The sequence below is a fragment of the Bombina bombina genome, chromosome 5 (assembly GCF_027579735.1).
Source record: "Bombina bombina isolate aBomBom1 chromosome 5, aBomBom1.pri, whole genome shotgun sequence".
In the NCBI taxonomy this organism is placed as follows: Eukaryota; Metazoa; Chordata; class Amphibia; order Anura; family Bombinatoridae; genus Bombina; species Bombina bombina.
Window position 1 is genome coordinate 89,043,341 of NC_069503.1, and position 9,663 is coordinate 89,053,003.

The 9,663-nt window shown below is 39.7% G+C and overlaps 1 protein-coding gene across 1 annotated transcript in view; it reads left to right on the forward strand.

Moving 5' to 3' along the window:
- LOC128661344 (oocyte zinc finger protein XlCOF6-like) overlaps window positions 1-8,054 on the forward strand; it is an 84,587-nt gene extending 76,533 nt beyond the window's left edge. Inside the window, exon 5 of the mRNA XM_053715608.1 lies at window positions 5,778-8,054. Within this exon, the coding sequence (XP_053571583.1) occupies window positions 5,778-7,948 (2,171 nt within the window). The 3' untranslated portion in view covers window positions 7,949-8,054. The remainder of the gene's footprint in view (window positions 1-5,777) is intronic.
- Window positions 8,055-9,663: the final 1,609 nt, after the last annotated feature.

Here is a 9,663-nt window from a genome sequence, read left to right on the forward strand (position 1 = left end):
AGCTTATGTCCCTTTAAGCAGGTTGATAGTGGATAAATGAATATGCTTCTTTCTTGCAGGTTTGCAACAAACTAAGAATGTCCCTTTAAGCAGGTTGATAGCAAACAAAATAATAATGTCCTTTTAGCAGAAATAAAGCAAACAAAAAATAAAGTCCCTTTAAGCAGGTGTCCGCAAACAAATGTTAATGTCCTTTTAAGCAGGATTGTCAGCAAAGAAATGATAATGTCCTTATTAGCAGGATTAAAGCAAACAAAGATAATGTCCCTTTAAGCAGGTGTCAGCAAACAAATGATAATGTCCTTTTAAGCAAGATTGTAAGCAAACAAATGATAAGGTCCTTATTAGCAGGGTTAAAGCAAACAAAGATAATGTCCCTTTAAGCAGGTGTCCGCAAACAAATGATAATGTCCTTTTAAGCAAGATTGTAAGCAAACAAATGATAAGATCCTTATTAGCAGGATTAAAGCAAACAAAGATAATGTCCCTTTAAGCAGGTTAGCAGGCAATCAAGATTTGGAAGCAAGAGGCATTGGCAAAACAAAGTCGAGGAGGATAGGGTCAGGTTTCAAAATTGTACTCACTCAGACAGGGACCGGCAGAAGAGAGAGAGAGAAAACAAACGGGCACCGAGTAAATCTCCCGCCGAGATTTTAAAGGCAGAGAGAGGCCGCCACGTCATAGGGGTTGTCAGAGAATGCGTCACGTTGCCTAGCAACGTGACGTAGAACCCCAGAAGAGATCCGGGAGCCGCGGCGACACGGCGATGAACGGTGAATTCATGACAGGAAGGTGAACGAAAAGAAAAGTTCACTCGTTCCACTCACAAGAGTTCCCTTCCTGGGGACTCTTATAGATTCTGTAGAAATGAAGATTTACCTGACAGAGGACAGGCTAACAAGACTTCAAAGTGCTTGCCGCACCCTTCATTCCATTCAACACCCGTCAGTGGCTCAATGCATGGAGGTAATCGGCTTAATGGTAGCGGCAATGGACATAGTACCCTTTGCACGCTTACACCTCAGACCACTGCAACTGTGCATGCTAAGTCAGTGGAATGGGGATTACTCAGACTTATCCCCTTCTCTGAATCTGGATCAAGAGACCAGAAATTCTCTTCTATGGTGGCTTTCTCGGCCACACCTGTCCAGGGGGATGCCATTCAGCAGACCAGACTGGACAATTGTAACAACAGACGCCAGCCTTCTAGGTTGGGGTGCCGTCTGGAATTCTCTGAAGGCTCAGGGACAATGGAGTCAGGAGGAGAGTCTCCTGCCAATAAACATTCTGGAATTGAGAGCAGTTCTCAATGCCCTCCTGGCTTGGCCCCAGTTGACAACTCGGGGGTTCATCAGGTTTCAGTCGGACAACATCACGACTGTAGCTTACATCAACCATCAGGGAGGGACAAGAAGCTCCCTAGCTATGATGGAAGTATCAAAGATAATTCGCTGGGCAGAGTCTCACTCTTGCCACCTGTCAGCAATCCACATCCCGGGAGTGGAGAACTGGGAGGCGGATTTCTTAAGTCGTCAGACTTTTCATCCGGGGGAGTGGGAACTTCATCCGGAGGTCTTTGCCCAAATACTTCGACGTTGGGGCAAACCAGAGATAGATCTCATGGCGTCTCGACAGAACGCCAAGCTTCCTCGTTACGGGTCCAGATCCAGGGATCCAGGAGCAGTCCTGATAGATGCTCTGACAGCACCTTGGGACTTCAGGATGGCTTACGTGTTTCCACCCTTCCCGTTGCTGCCTCGATTGATTGCCAGAATCAAACAAGAGAGAGCATCAGTGATTCTAATAGCACCTGTGTGGCCACGCAGGACTTGGTATGCAGACCTGGTGGACATGTCATCCTGTCCACCTTGGTCTCTACCTCTGAAACAGGACCTTCTGATACAGGGTCCCTTCAAACATCAAAATCTAACTTCTCTGAAGCTGACTGCTTGGAAATTGAACGCTTGATTTTATCAAGACGTGGGTTTTCTGAGTCAGTTATTGATACCTTAATACAGGCTAGGAAACCTGTTACCAGAAAGATTTACCATAAGATATGGCGTAAATACCTATATTGGTGTGAATCCAAAGGTTACTCTTGGAGTAAGGTTAGGATTCCTAGGATATTGTCTTTTCTACAAGAAGGTTTAGAAAAGGGTTTATCTGCTAGTTCATTAAAGGGACAGATCTCAGCTCTGTCCATTCTGTTACACAAACGTCTGTCAGAAGTTCCTGACGTCCAGGCTTTTTGTCAGGCTTTGGCCAGGATTAAGCCTGTGTTTAAAACTGTTGCTCCACCATGGAGTTTAAACCTTGTTCTTAATGTTTTACAGGGCGTTCCGTTTGAACCCCTTCATTCCATTGATATAAAGTTGTTATCTTGGAAAGTTCTATTTTTAATGGCTATTTCCTCGGCTCGAAGAGTCTCTGAATTATCAGCCTTACATTGTGATTCTCCTTATTTGATTTTTCATTCGGATAAGGTAGTCCTGCGTACTAAACCTGGGTTCTTACCTAAGGTAGTTACTAACAGGAATATCAATCAAGAGATTGTTGTTCCTTCTTTATGCCCAAATCCTTCTTCAAAGAAGGAACGTCTACTGCACAACCTGGATGTAGTCCGTGCTCTAAAATTTTACTTACAGGCAACTAAGGAATTTCGACAAACGTCTTCTCTGTTTGTCATTTACTCTGGGCAGAGGAGAGGTCAAAAAGCTTCCGCTACCTCTCTTTCTTTTTGGCTTCGTAGCATAATTCGTTTAGCTTATGAGACTGCTGGTCAGCAGCCTCCTGAAAGAATTACAGCTCATTCTACTAGAGCTGTGGCTTCCACTTGGGCCTTCAAGAATGAGGCCTCTGTTGAACAGATTTGCAAGGCTGCAACTTGGTCTTCGCTTCATACTTTTTCCAAATTTTACAAATTTGACACTTTTGCTTCATCGGAGGCTATTTTTGGGAGAAAGGTTCTTCAGGCAGTGGTTCCTTCTGTATAAAGAGCCTGCCTATCCCTCCCGTCATCCGTGTACTTTTGCTTTGGTATTGGTATCCCAGAAGTAATGATGACCCGTGGACTGATCACACTTAACAGAAGAAAACATAATTTATGCTTACCTGATAAATTCCTTTCTTCTGTAGTGTGATCAGTCCACGGCCCGCCCTGTTTTTAAGGCAGGTAAATATTTTTTAATTTATACTCCAGTCACCACTTCACCCTTGGCTTTTCCTTTCTCGTTGGTCCTTGGTCGAATGACTGGGAGTGACGTAGAGGGGAGGAGCTATATGCAGCTCTGCTGGGTGAATCCTCTTGCACTTCCTGTTGGGGAGGAGTAATATCCCAGAAGTAATGATGACCCGTGGACTGATCACACTACAGAAGAAAGGAATTTATCAGGTAAGCATAAATTATGTTTTTGCTTAGCCAGTCACCGCTTACAAGGTGCCCCAATTCGACTGGTCCTACTCTAAATCCTTTTGCCACAGAGGGCTGAAACATTCCTGCTTTTACTCTTCATAATATAATGAGACTCCCTGGCTTTTTATTCACAACTCTTTAACACTGTAATGAGCACACCTGAACTTGGGTGGGGTGCTTAAACCAATGGGAGATTGGTTTAAGGTGTGCTCATTACAGTGTTAAAGAGTTGTGAATAAAAAGCCAGGGAGTCTCATTCTATTATGAAGAGTAAAAGCAGGAATGTTTCAGCCCTCTGTGGCAAAAGGATTTAGAGTAGGACCAGTCAAATTGGGGCACCTTGTAAGCGGTGACTGGCTAAGCAAAATATGGCCATATTGTGTGACTAAGTTCCCAATATTATTTAAAAAAAGATAGTTGTCTCTTGATGTATATGCAGGCAATTTTTTGCAGCAGTAAAAAATATGTTGTGCTTTTGAAAATGGATGTGCGCTGATACCTCTTTGTTTGTGTAATTACTGGGTCATATTGGCAGCACTCCCAGATGTTGATTTAAACTTTTTGTAAGGTGTGCTAAAAAACCAAATTTTGTATTTGTATTTAAAATTACCAGGGAGACTGACCATCTCCCATTGGTTTAAGCACCCCACCCAAGTTCAGGTGTGCTCATTACAGTGTTAAAGAGTTGTGAATAAAAAGCCAGGGAGTCTCATTCTATTATGAAGAGTAAAAGCAGGAATGTTTCAGCCCTCTGTGGCAAAAGGATTTAGAGTAGGACCAGTCGAATTGGGGCACCTTGTAAGCGGTGACTGGCTAAGCAAAATATGGCCATATTGTGTGACTAAGTTCCCAATATTATTTAAAAAAAGATAGTTGTCTCTTGATGTATATGCAGGCAATTTTTTGCAGCAGTAAAAAATATGTTGTGCTTTTGAAAATGGATGTGCGCTGATACCTCTTTGTTTGTGTAATTACTGGGTCATATTGGCAGCACTCCCAGATGTTGATTTAAACTTTTTGTAAGGTGTGCTAAAAAAACAAATTTTGTATTTGTGTGTGTATATATATATATATATATATATATATATATATATATATACATATATATATATATATATATATATATATATATATATATATATATATATATATATATATATATATATATATATATATATATAATGTTTGAATGTATGGCCTGATTTATGGTTTGTTTCTGCGTTTGTCAAAGCAATTTTCAACCATCTTAAATAAAACAAGAATAAAAACTATATATATATATATATATATATATATATATATATATATAGTGTGTGTGCGCGTGTGTATATCTGTGTTTTTGTATATGATTTTTATGTAAATAAATGTGTGTTTATAATTATTATTTTATTAACAGTTACTTATAATTTTATAAATGTCATAGTTTAATATCTATAATTAACTAAATAATAGTAATAATATATGTGTGTTTGTGTATATTTGTGTGAGTGTAAATGCATGTGTATATGTGTGTGTGTGCTTGCATCCATCTGTATGCTGTTGCGCCATTGAGTTATGTTTTTTAGGGGGGGGGGCAAAAAAATCTTGCACCAGGGCCCTCTGTTCATTAGGTCCGCCACTAGACAGATCATGTCCAACAACTGCCTAACCACACCCCAGACCTGGTTTAGTACTCAGAACACCTGCAACTCCATCTTCCCCTGCCATGACCTCGCTCATGGAAAACCCATAACTACACTTATGCCTACCTTGTTCCCATGTGTGAAACACCCACAACTACCCCAGTGTTCCCCACCCCAGAACTGCCACTGATTTGTGTGCTTAATCTTACAGTGAGTATTATTAAACTAATAAAGTTTTTCGCTGTTTATATAAATAGAACAACCACAGCCTAAAGCTAAAGATTATCATAAGGTCACTGCTTCTTACCCTCTCAAAACATCTCACACTTATTATTAGTTTGTGATGATTAAGACATCATGTTCTCACCCAACTGGTTGAGCATGAGTCGTGCAGGACTGTATGTGTGCTTGCTTGTCAATGTTAAATGAGGATGGTGGTTGCCACCTCTCTTGCCCAGAATACAGATTTACTTGTTCCCTGGCTGAGAACATTATGCACACGCACCTTGTTTAATGGGGCCCTAAACTTGTTTTCATCAGTAATCAGTAATTTAGTTTACAATGATGTAGTAATGTTTACATTCTATTACATGTTTTTTTAATTTGTGATTTATAGGTAAATACATTTAAAAATACAAAAACGGAAGATATTTTTGAGTATAAAAATGTTTTTTTATTTAGATTGATTATATTATAAAGAATAAACAGTCTTATTTTTCTTTATTCCATTTCTTTTCGTGTAGACAAACACGTCAATAGTTCATATCCATCCTTCACTACAGGAAGCATCAGAATGATACCGCAAACTCCAATAGTCTTAGACACTAATGACTATTCACAAATATTGGCGATTTCACAGCAGATATTTAAAGGAGATGGGGAATTGGCAGAAACTGGGAAGCAATCATTATGTACAGAGAGTAATTTAGTCATCAAACAAGAGGACATTTATGACTTATCTAGTAAAATTATTATCCCCGAGGATAAACCACACATATTTACTGAGTTTTCAAAACATATTAAAGAAGGGAAAAGTCTACAGTCTAGCCAAATAATTCATACAAAGGAGAAACCTTTCAAATCTACAGAATGCGAAAAAAGCTTTAGATGGAAGTCACATCTACTAGAGCACTACAAAATTTGCACAGGTGAGAAACCACACACATGTACTGAGTCCGGCAAATGTTTCACACAAATGGATCATCTGAAAACTCATAAAAAGATTCACACAGGAGATAATCCTTTCACATGTACAGAATGTGGAAAACGTTTTACAGAAAAGAGTGTTCTGAAAACTCATGAAAGGATTCACACATTAGAAAATCATTTCACATGCACAGAGTGTGGAAAAAGATTTACACAAAAGAGTGATCTGAAATATCATGAAAGGAGTCACACAGGAGAAAAGCCTTTCACATGTACAGAGTGTGGAAAAAGTTTTACACGAAAGAGTGATCTGAAAAAGCATGAAAGGATTCACACAGGAGAAAAACCTTTCACATGTACAGAGTGTGGAAAAAGTTTTACAAGAATGAGTAGTCTGAAATATCATGAAATGAGTCACACAGGGGAAAAGCCATTCACATGTACAGAGTGTGGACAAAGTTTTACAAGAATGAGTATTCTGGAATATCATGAAAGGAGTCACACAGGAGAAAAGCCATTCAGTTGTACAGAGTGTGGAGTACATTTTTCACAAAAGTCCTATCTCTTAACCCACAAAAGGATTCACACAGGAGAAAAACCTTTCGTTTGTACAGAATGTGGGAAAATGTTTGCAGTCAAGTCAGCTTTCCAAAGACACCAACTTATTCACACAGGGGAAAAACATTTTACATGTGCAGAGTGTGGAAAAGGTTTTACACTAAACAGTAATCTGAAAACTCATGAAAGGATTCACACAGGAGAAAAACCGTTCACATGTACAGAGTGTGGAAAAAGTTTTACAGCAAAGAGTGATCTGAAAAGGCATGAAAGGATTCACACAGGAGAAAAGTCTTTCACATGTACAGAGTGTGAAAAAAGTTTTACAGAAAAGAGTGAACTGAAAACTCATGAAAGGAGTCACACAGGAGAAAAGCCTTTCACATGTACAGAGTGTGAAAAAAGTTTTACAGAAAAGAGTGATCTGAAAAAGCATATAATGAGTCACACAGGAGAAAAGCCTTTCACATGTACAGAGTGTGGAAAAAGATTTACACAAAAGAGTTATCTGAAAAAGCATGAAAGGATTCACACAGGGGAAAAGCCGTTCACATGTACAGAGTGTGGAAAAAGTTTTACAAGAATGAGTAGTCTGAAATATCATGAAAGGAGTCACACAGGAGAAAAGCCTTTCACATGTACAGAGTGTGGAAAAAGTTTTACACAAAAGAGTGATCTGAAATATCATGATAGGAGTCACACAGGGGAAAAGCCATTCACATGTACAGAGTGTGGAAAAAGTTTTACTGGAAAGAGTGATCTGAAAAAGCATGAAAGGATTCACACAGGGGAAAAGCCGTTCACATGTACAGAGTGTGGAAAAAGTTTTTCACAAATGGATCATCTGAAAACTCATGAAAGGATTCACACAGGAGAAAAGCCATTCAGTTGTACAGAGTGTGGAGTACATTTTTCACAAAAGTCCTATTTCTTAACCCACAAAAGGATTCACACAGGAGAAAAACCTTTCGTTTGCACAGGATGTGGGAAAATGTTTGCAGACAAGTCAGCTTTCCGAAGACACCAACTTATTCACACAGGAGAAAAACCTTTTACATGTGCAGAGTGTGGAAAAAGTTTTACACTAAACAGTAATCTGAAAACTCATGAAAGGATTCACACAGGAGAAAAACCGTTCACATGTACAGAGTGTGGAAAAAGTTTTTTACGAATGGTTAATCTGAAAACTCATGAAAGGATTCACAAATGAAGAAACTTTTCACATGTTTAGAAGCTGGAAAAGGGTTTCTATGCAAGTCAGGTATCACAAAAACATAATTTATGCTTACCTGATAAATTTATTTATCTTGTGGTGTATCCAGTCCACGGATCATCCATTACTTGTGGGATATTCTCCTTCCCAACAGGAAGTTGCAAGAGGATCACCCACAGCAGAGCTGCTATATAGCTCCCCCCCTAACTGCCATATCCAGTCATTTGACCGAAACAAGCCGAGAAAGGAGAAACCATAGGGTGCAGTGGTGACTGTAGTTTAAATTAAAATTTAGACCTGCCTTAAAAAGACAGGGCGGGCCGTGGACTGGATACACCACAAGAGAAATAAATGTATCAGGTAAGCATAAATTATGTTTTCTGTTGTAAGGTGTATCCAGTCCACGGATCATCCATTACTTGTGGGATACCAATACCAAAGCTAAAGTACACGGATGAAGGGAGGGACAAGGCAGACTTAAATGGAAGGAACCACTGCCTGTAGAACATTTCTCCCAAAAATAGCCTCAGAAGAAGCAAAAGTATCAAATTTGTAAAATTTTGAAAAGGTATGAAGCGAAGACCAAGTCGCCGCCTTGCAAATCTGTTCAACAGAAGCCTCAGTGGAAGCCACAGCTCTAGTAGAATGAGCTGTAATCCTTTCAGGGGGCTGCTGTCCAGCAGTCTCATAGGCTAAGCGTATTATGCTCCGAATCCAAAAAGAAAGAGAGGTTGCCGAAGCTTTTTGACCTCTCCTCTGTCCAGAGTAAACAACAAACAGTGTAGATGTTTGTCGAAAATCTTTAGTAGCTTGTAAGTAACCACGTCCAGATTATGTAAAAGGTGTTCCTTCTTTGAAGAAGGATTAGGACACAATGATGGAACAACAATCTCTTGATTGATATTCTTGTTAGAAACTACCTTAGGTAAAAACCCAGGTTTTGTACGCAGAACTACTTTATCTGAATGGAAAATCAGATAAGGAGAATCACATTGTAAGGCAGATAACTCAGAGACTCTCCGAGCCGAGGAAATAGCCATCAAAAACAGAACTTTCCAAGATAAAAGTTTGATATCAATGGAATGAAGGGGTTCAAACGGAACCCCTTGAAGATCTTTAAGAACCAAGTTTAAGCTCCATGGGGGAGCAACAGGTTTAAACACAGGCTTAATTCTAACCAAAGCCTGACAAAAATCTTGAACATCTGGAACTTCTGCCAGACGCTTGTGCAAAAGAATAGACAGAGCAGAAATCTGTTCCTTTAAAGAACTAGCTGATAATCCTTTTTCCAAACCCTCTTGGAGAAAGGACAATATCCTAGGAATCCTAACCTTACTCCATGAGTAATTCTTGGATTCACACCAATAAAGGTATTTACACCATATCTTATGGTAGATTTTCCTAGTGACAGGCTTTTGTGCCTGTATAAGGGTATCAATGACTGACTCGGAGAAGCCACGCTTTGATAAAATCAAGCGTTCAATCTCCATGCAGTCAGTCTCAGAGAAATTAGATTCGGATGATTGAAAGGACCTTGTAGTAGAAGGTCTTGTCTTAGAGGCAGGGTCCATGGTGGAAAGGATGACATGTCCACTAGGTCTGCATAACAGGTCCTGCGTGGCCACGCAGGAGCTATCAAGATCACTGATGCTCTCTCCTGCTTGATTTTGGCAATCAGTCGAGGGAGCTGAGGAAATGGTGGAAACACATAA